This window comes from Echiichthys vipera (assembly GCF_963691815.1).
Source record: "Echiichthys vipera genome assembly, chromosome: 13".
Classification (NCBI taxonomy): Eukaryota; Metazoa; Chordata; class Actinopteri; order Perciformes; family Trachinidae; genus Echiichthys; species Echiichthys vipera.
This window is the reverse complement of record NC_139838.1, coordinates 2720190-2737199: the sequence shown is the minus strand read 5'-3', so window position 1 is coordinate 2737199 and position 17010 is coordinate 2720190. Positions and strand designations below refer to the sequence as shown.

Genomic DNA, 17010 nt, shown 5'->3' with positions numbered 1-17010 from the left:
GCATGATAAACAAGATGGAAGCTATGTGCATCTGTTTCCTTCAAGAGAAAAGAAAAATAACATTGACAAGCTTGAAGACTGGTTATCCTCCAGCCTCTGCTGATTGGTGGAATGAGTTTTGGAATCAGTCCCTCCAACAGATACTGATTTATTTTTCAAATTATGTTTGCACTTCATTTTCTCCATCTCTATGTAGCTTTGATCATCATCACTATGTAGCTATGATCATCATCACTGTCCTCATCCTGAGGTGTTCACCACCACCTCATTTGTACAGCAGCTGCAGCCGGCTGGTGTGGCAGTTATTTTGGCTAATCTTACTGTCCGGCTGGTAGAGGCTGGATGAGTTGCCGAAGGATGGAGGGACAGGGTGGAGGTCAGAGATGGGGGTAGGGTACCCTGGAGGAGGGGCCAGTGACCTGGGGTCACTCTGGGGGATGGCGGGGGATAGGGAGCTGTGGTTCTGATTGGTGACAGTAGACGCTCTTCTTCTCGATCGCAGGGCCTGTCGCTCAGACAGCTGGTTTCTGAGTTCAGACACACGCTCTTCTTTCTGAGGAAAAAAATGAGAAAAAGGAGTCAACAAAGTCCTCTAATCTTCTAACGGCCAAGCCACATAGCAGAAAGTGTTGAGTTAAGTCCAAATATCTACATTTTGTTCATATGTGTGACATATTGTACATGTATACACTGAAACTGTAGTGAAAGTGCTGTTCTGATGTCATTATGACTGTCAAAACACCATCCACCGTCTCTTTTTGCTGTGAGCTGTGCGTGTGGCTGTAAGATAGGCGAGACCTGGAATCTCTAGATGCTCCGGGGCCAGCACGCAGGTGATTAAATGTTTAAATAAATAAACCTTAAACATGTAGGTAAAGGAAGGTGACCTCCTGGATGATCTTCTGGAGCTCCTTGTTCTCTCTCTCCAGCTGTCTTGACTTCTCCTCGTCATTGTTGTTGGTGGATGAGCCGGTCTTCATGGTCTCCTGGGCATCTGACTGCCACTCTCCCCGCGTGATCAGACGCCGCATCTACAAATCATACACATGTTTTCCAGTCACTGAAGGAGTTCAATAATAATAATAATGATACTACTACTAATAATTATCATAATATTTAAATGTGCTTAATTTAGTTTAAAATATTTTTGTGACCGAAATAAATCTAAATAAAAAAATGATTTGTTACTATGCCCAAGTGTTATATTCAGGGATGTTGTACTTAAATGTAATACCTTTTTTAAAAATTGATTCATATTTGATTTAGTAATAGTCTTTTTATATTCTAAACATTTTTCAGATTTCCTATTGCATATTTAGAGAATGTGTATGTACTTATACATGCTCTGTTTGTCGTAGCTCTTCATGTTAAAGTTGACATTGATTCCATGATATGTTGATGTTGGTGATGTACTTAAAGCCAGACCAGATGGATTTTCAGGTGATCTTGTGATATCCAGGTGCTGTGCAAGTTTTAAGATCAGTAAAAAAAACAACAATAAAGATACTGTTTTGTAAGGATGGGAAGCAAAATGGTGAATAAAATCAATCAATCAATCAATCAATCAATCAACCAATCAATCAATCAATCAATCAATCAATCAATCAACCAACCAACCAATTTATCAATCAATCAATCAATCAATCACTCGTCCAATCAGATTGACAGGTTAAGAGTTGGAGTATAGAATGTCAAAGTTCAACCAGGGAGTAAGTGCAAAGAATGTTTACAAAGATCATTAAACTATCATCGGACCTCATGCAAGAAGCGTTTCACCAACAAATCTGTCTCAGAGGCTCAACTGATTTTCAGAATGGAACTTTTAGTACAAGGCAGGATTTGGGACGTGGTTAGCATAGCATAAAGACTGGAAGCATGGGGAAACTGGTAACCTGGCTCCATACAAAGTCCAAAACTACAGCTAATTAGTTATTGTTTTTGGAAAAATCTATGATGAACTGAGACAGAGGCAGTTAAGCAGGCCTGATCACCCAACATCAGCGTTGGACCTCTCTAATGCTCTGGTGGCTGAATGTGAGCCAATCCCTGCAGATGGTGGTGCTTTTGCCCAGAGGTTAAAGCACTGTTGACCACTTGAAGGGATTTATGCTGACACAGTAAGGGCTGATCTACAGGTCATTATGGGATTTATTAAACCAGCCCAGAAGACCTAGATCCCTCAAGAAAGACAATCCATCACTTCTGACACTTCAACTGCCGCTATAATCTGTAGGGAGTTAATGATGAGAGGAGGCAGTGCTCTGCTTTTACCTTGGGGACAAACAGAACCACCAGGGTGATGTAGACCGAGAACACTATGGCCAAGGAGGCGAAGGCGAAGGAGGCGTCCTGCTGAGAGGACAGGATCATGGTGACTGGAGCTGTTATCATACACAGCACCTGAGGAAAACAGTGGATAGAAACAACATGTTTAGTTCTTTTATTACAGGAAACACAGTGTACCTGTCATTACACACCAGAACAAGTAGACCTTATTTTCGTTATTAAAGGTTCCTGATAGTGAACTGGCAAGTATCTGAGGTGCAGCCAGTTCTGGGGAAAAGAGCTTCAGACTTTGATATTTCCTCCACATAAATATGTTTCAGAAGGTTACTACTTTATTTACTTGTTTTTGTTACAAACAACGTTCTGTTTGTCCAGTGAATCTGGATGCAAACATTTAGGGTTGATAATAAATGTGTTTGTGCTAATATTTAACATAATGAGCAGAACACCGCCATCTAGTGTCTCAAGATCGTAGTCGCAACATCAAAAAGTAATTCCAGCATTCAGGTTGCCAGGTTTGTTGCTGAGTGTGTCAGCGATCAGCCTGCTCCATGTCAGTGATGAATCATTTAGGGGAACCACTCATTTGGACTCATCAATTCAACTGGAAGTCTTTCTTTGAGTGCTGTGGAATCCATTAACTAGCTCTCAACTCAAAATGATTCTTGTTTCTGTACCAACAACAGACAACCCTGGCAAGCAGCAACGCCCAACGCTATTGGCTGCTACAATGGAAACAGAACAGGACAGAAAGTCAAGCCAGAAATAATTTTTTTTATATTAATTCAGACTAAATATATTTTTTTAATGGAAAAGCAATACTTTCATTCTGTACCCCTCAAAACACCCCATGAGTGTACTATTATTATTTTTTTTAAATTTTAATAAAGATTTTATCAACCTTTAACATTTGAAGCCTGTAAGGCAGCACTGTCATGGGCCAGTACGGTCTCCCAAAGGGTCCAGTCGGACCACCGATGACTTTACATAGTGTGAAGATTGCAGAGTTGTAATTCCAATTTTTCAATATGACAGTTTGTCCACTGGGGGTCATGCTGTCCTAACAAGAGCAGCAGGTTGGATATGCTATACTAGAGCCCACATGCTTATGTACAGGCTACGTGATACAACACTGCCACGTGTAGGCATCTGCTCATGCAGGACCTGCCTGTGGATAATATCTTGGTCTAAAAAAAAAGGACACTACAGTGGATACAGAGTGTCACAAGAAAAAATAGGCCAGTTCTTCTTTCTTCACAGAAAAAATAGATTAAACAGAATATGATGTGCCACTATCAGACTCATTTCCTTTTCCATCCTGACCAGAATATAGTTGAAGCTGTTTTGTAAATAGCTTGTACATTAATTGTACGTTAATTGTTTTCACAATTTCCTCCTTTACACAGAAAGAAAGGGACCAATTTGGAGGAGTCGTTGAGTATAGGTTATTATGCACTGGTTTTACTGGGCCAGCCCACTTGACATCAACCTAGGCTGTATGAGGCCCATGAACTAAAGTGAGTGTGACATTCCTGCTCTGAGGTGTCCTTCACATCATTCCAACTTTATTTTCCGACAGATGGGAATGTGGTGACATCACTTGCTTCAGTTTGACCTCCAAATAAAGTGTTTTAGATTAAAGCTAAGACGATACGTCGATTAATCAATAAGTCGATCAGAGAACTGATCAGCAACTCTTGAGAATCAATTAATTGTTAAAGTCATTTTTAAAGCAGAAATGGAAAACATCACTGGTCCCAGCTTCTCAAATGTCAGTATTTCCTGTTAAGTCTTCTATGATAGTAAACATAACCTCTATGGAAACTTGAGTGTTGTTTTACTATTTGACATTGGGGAGACAAAATATTGACCAAGAAAATAATGGATGGACTGATGAATATTGAAAATGATTGACAGTTGCAGCCCTAGTTTAAATGACATGACGGTGTTATCGTCTGACCTCTCATGATCATATTTAACGATCATTATGATATTATAACAGATGGCTAAAACAGGAAAAATAAGAGCCAAGTTCTAATAAAACACAATTATCTTTCATAACTGTTTAATTAATTATCTTAGTTGAATTGTTATTTAAAGTTAACACTTGATACAGAAACCTTTATAAAAACCCAAATATACAAATGACCTCCACATTCTCATAAAGAATAAGTTGTATAATGTTGCCATCTAGTGTTTCTTCTTGTGTACATATTGTGTATCATTGACATATTACATATTTCAAGGTGGTATTATTAGGTTATATTTACTTGAAAAATGTAATCCAAATATCAAAAGCCAAACATATTTTGTCACTTTACTATAGTGTTGCTCCTCGAAAACAACAGTTACTGACAGAAATAGACGATTAGAACAGAATATTATCAGCAAGACTCCATGTATATGTTTTAAATGCTCCATAGATCTGCTTTAAGAAGGGCATTGTCATTTCTCGAAAGTGTTTCTGGTTTCATTGCTACTCTTCATATGATTGTGATATGTACGCTATGGTCAATTTAATTTCTGTCAGCACAACAAAGTTTAATCAGAAAGAGAATGGGAGCGAGAGAGAGGTGACTGTAAGAGACTTAGCCCGACTTCAAATGAAACAAGAGAGAGGAGAAGGTGAGGCTGGAAATCAATACATATTGATCAACAGTCAGTCATCTCTGTGCAAAAGCTGGAAAATCCATCCAGACTGGCAAATGGAAGCAGCAGGCGGACACCTGCAGCAGCCATGTTTTCCCTGCTGTGTCATTACTCACACACAGCCACGGACAAACACAATCCTGTTTGGTCACATTCATTTCACCAACCTCACTGGCACAAATACCATTTCTTTGCACTTGTTCAACACTTGTCATCGAGGAGAGCAAACCACTGTCATTCGCCTGGAGACTGACAACCATCCAGACCTCTGAATATTAATAATAATGATAATAATAACAATATAAAGTGATTTACATACAATAAAACCGAATGGCGGCAACAAACAGAGACATAATTAGGAACAGATCGTTAGACTTTAAATTGTGCCAAAAAATCGCAAAACAAAAAAATAAAAAAGAGTAAAGGGCAATACAGGAACAACACAAGAAAAACAAAGACCTTTCAGTGATTCCAAACTCCCAAACTGCAGTGCATAGGGAGTAATTCACATAAAAGCCTGTTTTAGAAGGGATTTAGAAGGTGAGAAGATTTATAATTCCTCCCACATGTTCCGGGTCTAACAAGGGGTCTTCTTTCAGTTCAGACGTGCCAAGAAAACCTCAAAAATTGGTGCACAGGATCCAGCCTGATTAAAGCCACTTCAACTGGCTGCTCAACATGAAGGAGCAGCGGTTTGACTCCAAGCTCCCTACGGATGTCTGAATGTGTTACCCTCTCTCTAAGACTGAACCCAACCACTGTAGAAAGAAACTCATTTCAGCCACTCATCTCTGCTGATTTTCAGCTGCTTGTATCCGCAGCCTCCACCAATCCACATGTCGATCTCAAGCTCCATTTTACATTTTTGTCAGTCATGACCAAGACTAAAAACTGGATTCCTTTGTTTGGGGCAACAACGTACTCCCAAACTCCTGCTGAGAATACAGACACTGCTCCTGATGTGGTTATATAAGGACCAGATGGCCATACTCAGAACTGTAACCCTAAAAGGGTACAGAGCTAGTCCACTGGGCCACCAGGATGGAATCTGCGCTGCTCCTGCTGAATATGAGGTTTGGCCGTTGGGCCGAGCCTCTTTTTCAGAACCCTGGCATTAACTTTCCAAGGGAGGCTCAGCAGAGTGATAATCGTAAAAATTCCTCCGGTCCCCCTTTTTAAAAATGGCAACCAACACTTCAGTCAGCCATTTTACAAATACTGTCTCCGATCTACACGAGACAGTGAAGAGGTGTGTCAGCCAGGATAATCCAACAATGTCCACAGTCTTCATCCACACCTGGTGCTTTGCCAACTTGTCACGTTCCTGAGAGAACTCTGCCACGCTTGCCCAAGTCCTCAAACTCTTCCTCTTCTACATAGGATATGTTGATCGGGTTCAGCAGTTCCTCAAAATGCTCTTTCCACCCTCGACAATATCCCCAGTCAGGGTCAGTGGTTCTTCTCCTCAGCTGAACACAGGCCCTGCTTTTGGTTTGCTAAAACTTCCTTGAGGCCAAATTTAAGTCTTTCCACAGCCTCTCTCTCAAGTACATGGCCCACTTGGATTTCCTCAGCCCGCCAAGACATCTTGCATTGTTCCGGTTACCAAGAAGAACAGGCCCAGCGAGCTGAATGACTTCCGACCGGTGGCACTCCCTTCACACCTGATGAAGATGTTGGAGCGGCTCTTCCTCAGCCTCCTCAGACCCCAGGTACAACAGGCCCAAGACCACCTGCAGTTTGCAGGATGGGAGTGGACCCCTATCTGGTGCACTGGGTTAGAGACTACCTCACTGACAGGCCACCACGTCTGACACTGTGGTCAGCGGCACTGAAGCCCCTCAGGGCACAGTGCTGGTCCCTTTTCTCTTGACCCTGTACACCTCGGACTTCTGCTACAACTCGGAGCTGTGTCACATACAGAACTACGCCGATGACACAGCCAACGTGGGATGTATCAGGGGTGATAGAGAGGAGGAGTATCGGAGTCTGGTGGGGGACTTTGCACTCCCACACTAACCACCTACAGCTCAACACCTCCAAGATGAAGATGACCAAGACCGTGACCAGTCCTGCTAGAGGGAGCGGAGGTGGAGGCGGGTGGACTCATACAAATACCTCGGGCTGTGGCTGGAGAGTAAACTGGACTGGACAACACACACCAGACACCTGTACAGGAAGACACAAAGCAGGTTGTACTTCCTGAGGACACTACGGTCCTTCAACATCTGCAGCAAACTGCTGTGGATGTTTTACCAGTCTGTGGTCACCAGTGTCTCTTCTACACTGTGGTGTGCTGGGGGGGCAGCATATTCAAGAGGGACACCTCCAGACTGGATAAACTGGTCAGGCGGGCCGGCTCTGTGGTCGGCATGAAACTGGATTCGCTGGTGACGGTGGTAGAGAGGAGGACACTGGAGGACCAACAGGCTAAAGAACTCCTTTATCCCTCAGGCCATCACACTCTACAACTCCTCACTCAGGGGGAGGAGGAAATACAGAGGACAGAAGGGAAGGAATGGGAGCCACTCACTTGAGATCACACATCATAATAAAAATAATAATAATAATAATAATAACTTAATCCACCACACAAGTGCAATCATTTAATCTAATCTAATTCTGTCATATACAGTCATACATATTTGATCTTATACATTTTATCTATATTTATCTTATCTGATTTCATTTTGCGTGAATTTTATTTGATCTGTATTCTTAAAGTACATCTACCGCACATATATCTAACTTAGAGTTTATGGTTTACTGTTTATTGTTGTTTTTTTTACATATATTATATGTATTGTATGTATATGTATTTATTTAGCTAAGACTTTATTGGTTATCCGATACTGTATTTTTTTTTATACCTCCCTTGTGTTTTTGTAAGCTGCTGGAAACTCAATTTCCTTGCAGGAGTCATCCCAGAGGGATCAATAAAGAGAAGTCTACAGAAAACTTTAAACCAAATGACTTGGTCTCCTTGAACACTTTCCTGGAGGAAGAAACATCTGGTAATGGAGACAGAAATAAATATCAGAATTTGATTTAAGATTTGAGTTGGCTTGTATCTTTTACAAATGAAAATGTGCTTATGGAATAGTTATGGCTCAAATTTAATGTGGATCTATAAGTAATGAATGATATGAAGTGAAACAAAATGTGGCAGGCATCATAATACCTTTGATGATAACATTTCATTTCTGCAAACTGGCTTCAATTCACCACCTCACCATCTGTGCTGCAAAATTCCTTCGTCTCCAAAATGTGCGTACGTGTGGGTCAGTTTCTGTAAATTTAGTCACAGTTTGTTGTCAAGTCTTTATTTTAATTTTATTTTTTGATCCTATATTATGCTTAAAAAGTGCTATATGCACATTTCAGGACCTTTCAGGAGCCTTCCCTGCCTTCTGCTCCAACTCACCACTGGTGATCAGTTGACAGCTTTGCTGTTCTCGTCACAGAAATGTCCAGGACATCAAACTTCAGAGGCCACAGATCTATCCAATCCAAACTCACACGGAAGTCCAATAACACGGCACCACTCAGGTTTGAGGGTTAGCCTTTCCTCCCAATCTTTTGCCCATGTGAGCGTTGAAGTCTCACAACAGAATCGGTCGAAGAATGTTTTGAGGCAGCCAGGACAACATACTGTATCTGAGTTAAGTTCTGACTCAATCCAGTCCCAGTGCAATCAAGAACAAGTCTAAGCCAAGTCTCAAGTAAATTGCAAAAAGTCAAAGTTAAGCCAGGCAAGTCTGTCTTGAGTCATTCATAACTGCATGTTGCTGGAATCCAAATGCCTGATAATAATTGTTACAATATCAAAACATGAGACATTTTTTGGCTTTCGAGTTTCAAGTACATCCCCAATTCCAATGAAATTGTGTATAACGTAAATTAAACAGAATACAATAACTTGCAAATCCTTTTCTACCTATATTCAATTGAATACACTACAAGACAAGATATTTAACGTTCAAACTGACTGGGAAAGTTGAGGAATGCTCCAAAAACACCTGTTCCAACATTCCACAGGTAAACAGGTTCATCTGAAACAGGTGAGTGTCATGATTGGGTGTGAAAGGAGCATCCCTGAAAGGTTCAGTCGTTCACAAGCAAGAATGGAACGAGGGTCACCACAACACACACACAACTATGAGCAAATAGTGTGACAGTTTAAGAACAATATTTCTTAACGTACAGTTAAGAAACATTGTTCTTAAACTGTCAGACTATTTGACTATTTTTAGGAACTTAAGGAATGTTCTACAGTCCATAATATCAAAAGACTCAGAGAATCTGGAGAAATCTCTGCACGTAAGCAACAAGGCTGAAAACCAACACTGAACTACTGTGACCTTCGACCCCTCAGACAACACTGCATCAAAAACTGACATCATTCTGTAAAGGATATGAACACGTGGGTTCAGGAACACTTCAGAAAACCATTGTCAGTTAACACAGTTCATCACTACATCTACAAGTTCAAACTCTACCATGCAAATAGAAAGCCATATATAAACAACACCCAGAAACACCACCAGCTTCTCTGGGACGAGCTCATCTGAGACGGACTGACCCAAAGTGGAAAAGTGTGCTGTGGTCTGAGTGTCCATATTTACAGTTGTTTTTGGAAATCATGGACGGCGTGGAGCATCCAGATTGTTATCAGGGCAAAGTCCAAAAGCCAGCATCAGTGATTATATGGGGGTGTGTTAGTGCCAGGGCTGGACTGGCCATCTAGCATACTAGGCAATGCCCGGTGGGCCTATGCACATCTTTGGGCCGGCCCAGGACTGTCATAATTTAAAAAAAAAAAAAAAAAAGTTCATAGTTCGGAGAGGTAGCGGAAGAGGAGAAGGAGGGAGAGGAGGAGCAGCAGGGACAGACTGAGGTCAGAGAGGCCACTGAAATGTTAGGATAACCAAAGTGGCATCACCAATGAAAATGCTATTGGATGTGTACACTAAATAGTATCTGGGGAAATTGTAGGCTTATACCCAAATGGTCAACCTAGGAAATTATTATACATAAATAATAATATTAATATATTAATTTTATTTAGTCAGACTGAAAACATATGTGTGTTTGTGTGTGTGTGTGTGTGTGTGTGTATGTGGGGGGGGGGTGTTTATGTATACTGCCTTTATAGCCTTTGTTGTCAAATAATGTTAAATAAATAATAAATTAGCTTGCCATAAAGTTATAGTTTGCAGGTGTTGCAGCTTACAGTTAGGCCTATTATTATCATATAATATTAGTGAAACATTGCTTTGCTGAAATGGATGATTAATCGTTGGTAAACAGAGAAGAAACACTAGTAACACTAATATCCCTGCCTCTCTGTCTTTCTCTGTGTTTAGTCAAGCCATGCTGTGGAAATGGGAGTAGAGGAGACAGTTGTAGACTATTTTAGTCGCCCTTCTTCCACACAGAGGAATTAATTTTTTAAGTTTCATCCTCAACAGTCCACAAACCCTGTCGTCCAGAGGCTCTTTCCTATGTCTGCCTGTCTCTGCATCTCTTTCTTAGTGTAGGCCTAATTGTCTTGTTTAAATTGTATGTTTAATTAAACACTGAAAAGACATCTCTAGCAGGTTTTCTTTGATACAGAAACTGTGTCTCTGTTACTCTGGATAATCAAAACGGCACATTGTGAACCGTTTTTTATTGGAAATGCTTTCTCTTGCAGAAATAGTCCCTATGAATTATGGACTATTTCTTGCTACAAAATGAGCAGGCAGGCACTTTTTTAATTCCAAATCATGTAGAACAGCCTGTAAATAGATCTTACAGCTAAGCAACATCTGCAGATAGCTACGCTAGGATCAAACTCATTTGTTTGAGAGAGAGAGAGAGAGTGGCTGACAGGCCACTCGTTCATGAAAAGCAAACCAAAGCAGGAGGAAGAGAGGAAACACAGCAATAAACACAGATGCTTTCCCTGTACCAATTTGCATTTCACCCACTCAGCTGAGGCTTAGATTAGGTTCAGTGCATAATGGATAATCCACAGAGATGAATTAAAATATGAAGAGAGGAAAGAAAATCATAAAATCAGCCGTACTGGAGATGCTGCTGATTAAAAAGCCACTTAGTGTGTGTGTGTGTGTGTGTGTGTGTGTGTGTGTGTGTGTATGTGTGTGTGTGTGTGTGAATGTGACTGGAAAGAGAATGGCATTTCAAACCAGCAGCAGATGTCTCACTTATCTTTTAAATTGTTATACAGAGCAGAATACTTTACGATTTGTTGAGTGAAATTTGGTTGCAGTCAATGGACTTCTTGTTCTTGGATACACATTAAAAAGCTGAACAATTGACTACTTTATCTGAGTCTGACAGAGCAAACAGGCCAAGCCAATTATAGACACAGAGAGCAGTGATGTCTTTGAAGAACACTTGAGGGAGAATGTCAGATTTATACACATTGAGCAGTTCTACAGGTCTGCAACGTTCTGAAACCTGCCCGTTCAGACCCAGGAGACAAGACAGGTTATTGTCGCCATAGCAACAGAGACGATAACTGTACTGATCTCTGTACTTCCATTCTGACCTCCGACTTTTCTGGCTTGTTTTCATAGCTGGATATAATTTGTGGCATTATCAAATATAGATGAAGACAGAAACAATGAGATACTCGCTATAGCTGCATTTCTATGCAGATGAAACAGAGAAAATACTGTTTTATTTCCCTGATTCACCGCTCCCTCTCCTTATTCATTGTATTGCTCGCTCGATCCTCTCTCTCTCTCTCTCTCTCTCTCCCTCTCTCTCTCCCCCCCCCCTCTCTCTCTCTCTCTCTCTCTCTCTCTCTCTCTCTCTCTCTCTCTCTCTCTCTCTCTCTCTCTGTGTGTTGAGTGAGTGAGTGAGTGCGTGTGCGGACATTTATCCGGCTGAGGGTTACTTTTCTATCTTTGTTTTCTCTTCCTATTTTACTTTATAATTTATGTTTAGTTAGATAAGTGTTGTCTTTCTTGTTTCTTAGTCCGCAACCAACAATTTGATCGCTGGTTAGCGTGGCAAACATGGAGAGAATGGCATTTGATAAATTGAGTCGGCGTCATGGTATTAAAATCCCCGTAAATTCAGATATTTCTGTTGAGGAATGTGGTCTAGCTCATTGGCGCTATTGTGGGACATGATAGCATTGTTTCAGCTTCTAGAATGAATGGCTCAGTGGTTATTTTTCTCGATAATTTTACTAAAGTCAGTGAAATTATCAGCACAGGTATAAATATAGATGGAAATCTGGTCAATGTTCTACCCCTCGTTACTCCTTCAAGACGTGTAATCTTGTCCAATGTACCGCCGTTTATTAGCGATGAGATGATTTGCCGTGAATTGGCAAGATATGGGCAAATAGTATCCTCAGTTAAAAAGATCCCGCTTGGATGCAATTCCCCATTATTGAAACATGTCGTGTCTTTCAGGAGACACGTGTATATGATCCTTAAAGATTATACAAGTGATCTCAATGTCGCTTTCAAATTTAAAATTGAGCAGTTTGATTATACCATTTTCGCCACTACCGAAACTATGAAATGTTTTCATTGTGGAAAGGAAGGACATCTCATTCGTGCTTGCCCTGAGAAAAATAAAAGCAGACCCACAGTAGGCAGCCCGGTCACAGGTGCAAGTGAACTGTCTGAAACTGAGCCTGGAGGAGTAGGAGAGGTGGCGGAGAATGAGGCTTCAGTGGCAGGGCCGTCTGTCAAACATAATGCGGAAAAGGGACCAGAACAAAGCGACGCAACAGGTAAGCAAGATCCAGGTATGGGGTGTAGCACAGTGTCTGATGAGGTTTCTGCTTCTCACAATGTAAACACACAAGTTGTAGTTGCAAGTTGTAAAGTGAAGACGCGTGTGGGAATATGTTGTTGGGTTTTCCCACGGTAAACGAAAAGACTGATGTAGAGGTAGCAGAGGCCGTATTGGAGGGTTTAGATGATGAGGAAGGAATGGACACTAATGTGGAGTTTAAGTACCCCATAGTGAAAAGAAAAAAAGATTCTGATGGACGCACTAGATCAACTAAAAAAACAGCCGGTTCAGCCGATTGAAATGTTGTATCTGAATCTGATTCTACTGACTCCTGCTCACCGTCGCAGCAGCACGTATTTAGGGCTTCCTATACCTTAGATGCCATTAAGGATTTTCTGAAACGCACCAAAAATATGAAACAAGTACGAGTGGAGAATTATTTTCCAGATACCATGGGTTTTGTTGATTCAGTGCAACAATTTAGGATTAATCCAGAGAATGGTGGTTTTACTGATCAAGAGATTGCACGCCTGAAAAAGTTTCTGACAAAACTTAGACTTAGACTAATGATGAAAGTAACAGCGTCATTTAATTCGATTTTCATTGTCATATGGTGCCTTTTTTTGGTTGAGTTTGTGTTGTGCTTTCCCTTACAAATGAGTGTTTTTAACATAGCGACTTTAAATATAAATGGTGCTAGAGATATAAACAAGAGAGCACAACTTTTTGAGCTTATTAAACAAAAACACATAGATGTATTGTTTTTGCAGGAAACCCATACAGATGATAGGAATGTTTTGGATTGGTGTAGAGAGTGGAATGGGAAAATATTCTTTAGTCATAAATCTTCTTTAAGTGGAGGTGTGGCTTTACTCATTTCTAGAAGTTGCGTTGCCTTAGATTTCACAGTTGACAACATTATAGATGGACGACTTTTGAAAGTTAGAGCTACTTTTGATCATTGTGCTTTTTTTTATGTGTGTATGCTCCCTCATCTGGGATGGAAAGAATGCTTTTCTTACATAAACTATGTGAAGTGTTAAGTAATTGTAGTAAAGATGATTATTTAATTATGGCGGGTGATTTCAATTGCACAGCACTAAATATAGATAGAAATCATCCAGAGCCACATCTTGCTTCAAGAAAGAGACTGGTGGAATTGATTAAGAAACATGAACTTGCTGATACTTGGAGGAATTTTAATCATATAAGACAATATACATGGGGTCATGCAAGGGATGGTTTGATTTCTTTAGCCCGTCTTGATAGATTTTATTGTTTTAAACATCAACTTAACATTTTTAGGAATTGTGGGATCATTCCTGTTTCTGTTTCTGACCATAGTTTGGTAACGTGTAATGTAGGCATGGGGTTTATCAAGCCCAAGAGTGCTTATTGGCATCTTAACACCAATTTGCTAAGTGATGCAAATTTTAGAATAGTTTTTTTGTATTTTTGGAATGATTATAGAAAATGTAAGACTAGTTTTCCATCTCTTCAGCAATGGTGGGATTATGGAAAGGTCCAGATAAAACAGTTATGCCAGCAGTATACTTTCAGCGTCACAAAAGACATAACCCGTTTAATGAGAAATCTTGAGACTGAAATAGTAGAACTCCAAAATGTTATAGAAACCACAGGAAATCAAGGCCATAATGAGGCACTCAAAGTTAAAAAAGCTTCTTTGGCTGAACTTTTAGGATTGAAGGCACAGGGTGCTTTGGTGAGATCCAGGTTTCAGAGTTTGACTGAGATGGATGCTCCATCCCGTTTCTTTTTTAGTCATGAGCGTAAAAATGGGCAGCGGCGTTGTATACATGCTTTGCGTTCCCAATCTGGGAATCTGCTAAAAGAGCCTGCTGAGATTCGGAGATGTGCAGTCAGCTTTTACGCTGACTTGTTTTCCTCTGAATATAGTGAGCAGCCATAGATTGAAAAAGTATTCTTTGATGGGCTACCTAAAATTTCAGAAAAAAGTGCAGAAAAATTAGAGTGACCACTGTCTTTGGAGGAGCTTAGTGCTTCTCGAAAGACCATGGAGAGTGGTAGATCACCTGGCATTGATGGGCTTCCAATAGAGTTTTTTAAGACTTTCTGGGCAGTGATTGGAGATGATCTGCTGGATGTTTTGAATGACAGCCTGACTAAAGCTGAATTGCCATTGAGTTGTAGGAGAGCAGTCCTAACTCCACTGCCCAAGAAAGGTAATCTCCATGAGATTAAAAATTGGCGACCTGTGGCACTTTTGTGTTCTGATTTGAAGATCTTTTCAAAAGCACTGGCTATTAGATTGAGGAATGTGATTGTGCAGGTGATCCATACAGATCAAACATATTGTATCCCTGGAAGATCCATTTTTGATAACATTGCTTTAATTCGGGATAATTTAGACATCTCAAGATTATTGGGCATGGATACTGGTCTGATTTCCCTGGACCAGGAAAAAGCATTTGACCGAGTTGAGCATCAATACTTATGGAAAACTTTAACAGCTTTTGGTTTCAGTCCAGGTTTTGTTGCTAAGATTAGAGTTTTGTATTGTGGTGCTGAAAGTATCCTAAAATTTAATGGTGGTTTATGTTCTCCTTTTAAAGAGGGGAATAAGGCAAGGTTGTGCACTCTCTGGTATGTTATATTCTCTTGCTATTGAACCCCTATTGCATAGATTAAGGATGGTCATTTCTGGGTTTTCTCTTTGTGGTTCAAAATATCTGTTATCTGCTTATGCTGATGATTTGGCGGTTTTTGTAAATAATCAAGAAGATGTTGATGTTTTAACTGATACGGTCACAACTTTTGGGAAGGTATCATCAGCAAAGGTTAATTGGGACAAAAGTGAGGCACTACTAGGAGGAAAATGGGAAGGTAAGACACTAAAACTACCTCATGGACTGAAATCTGGCAGGAAGGGATTTAAGTACTTAGGTGTTTTCTTGGGTGATAGTCAAACAGAGCAGAAAAATTGGGAAGGGGTCTTTGAAAAAATTAAAGGGCGTCTCAAAAGATGGTCTTGGCTATTGCCTCACATGTCCTATAGAGGTCGGTTTTAATTTGTAACAATTTGGTGGCATCCGCACTTTGGCACCGTCTAATGGTGTTGAACCCTCCCCAAAAGTTGTTGTCTGATATTCAAACTGAAATGGTGAATTTATTTTGGGATAAGCTGCATTGGATCCCCCAAAGCGTGTTGTTTTTGCCTAAAGATGAAGGAGGCCAAGGACTTGTTCACCTGGTCAGCCGAGTCGCTGCCTTCCGCATACAGTTTCTTCAAAGACTGCTCGTGGGCCCGACAGACTTATTGTGGAGACCTTTGGCCTATACTATATTGCGAAGACTGGGAGGTTTACAGATGGATCTTTCCCTTTTCCTAATGGACCCCAACAGGCTGCCTTTCAAGAATCTGCCTGCATTCTATCGTGGACTTTTTAAAGTGCTTTGCTCATTTAAAATAAAGAGATGTGAATTTTCAATATCTGCACCACTGCTGTTGAAGGAGCCGTTGACAAGGGGATCTAGGCTGGATATATCAAGAGAATCATCCCTACCATTGGACTTCATTTTAGAGAGCCATGGTGTAAAAAGAATTTAGTGTCTCTAGCAGGCCCTGAATTCGATAAGGTTGAACCTGTGGCTACTGCTTTAAAAATGAAGTCTACATATGTTGTGGCACAGTTATTAAGCAAATGGAAAGGTGTCTTGACAAAGAAAGAGTGTGACATGTTGAGATCTTACTGTGCCATTAGTTCTGAAATGGATGATGGTTCTATGTTTCCAAAATTGACCCTCATGCCACAGCTTGATGGGTGTGAAGGACCTTTGTTGAATGTATCTTGTTTTGAGAAAATGTATCTGGATGAAACTGATGGTAAAGAACTGTATAAAGCCTGTGTTAAGGTTTTGAACAAATTAAAACTTAATATAAGGACTGATACAGCATGGCGGGCCAAGCTTGTGTTGGATGACAGTGTTAAACCAAACTGGAGAACCTTTTATAAACCACCATTAACAAAGAGAGATGGGGACTTACAGTGGAAGATCTTGCATGGTATTGTGCCTGTTAATATTTTTGTTGCGGTGATAAATACTATGGTTGATGATAAATGTCCTAGCTGTTCTGAAAGAGAGACTGTTTTTCACTGTTTTATGGAGTGTCATAGGCTTATCTGCTTGTTTCAATTGTTAGAATGTATTTTTACATGTTTTGGTTTGGTTTTTACTAAGAATGTTTTCATTTTGGAGGTTAAGTACACACAAAGACGTAAATCTTGCTGTCAGCTATTAAACTTCATACTGGGAAAAGCAAAGATGGCA

The 17010-nt window shown here is 40.4% G+C and overlaps 1 protein-coding gene across 1 annotated transcript in view; it reads right to left on the bottom strand.

Annotated features, from left to right (window-relative positions):
- Positions 1-265: 265 nt before the first annotated feature.
- Positions 266-17010, bottom strand: part of gabbr1b (gamma-aminobutyric acid (GABA) B receptor, 1b) — a gene marked incomplete at its 3' end in the record, with an annotated part of 117578 nt that continues 100833 nt past the window's right edge. Inside the window, exons 16-18 of the mRNA XM_083925025.1 lie at positions 2272-2400; positions 888-1031; positions 266-553 (exon numbers count right to left, since the gene is read on the bottom strand). Of these exons, the coding sequence (XP_083781151.1) occupies positions 266-553; positions 888-1031; positions 2272-2400 (561 nt within the window). The remainder of the gene's footprint in view (positions 554-887; positions 1032-2271; positions 2401-17010) is intronic.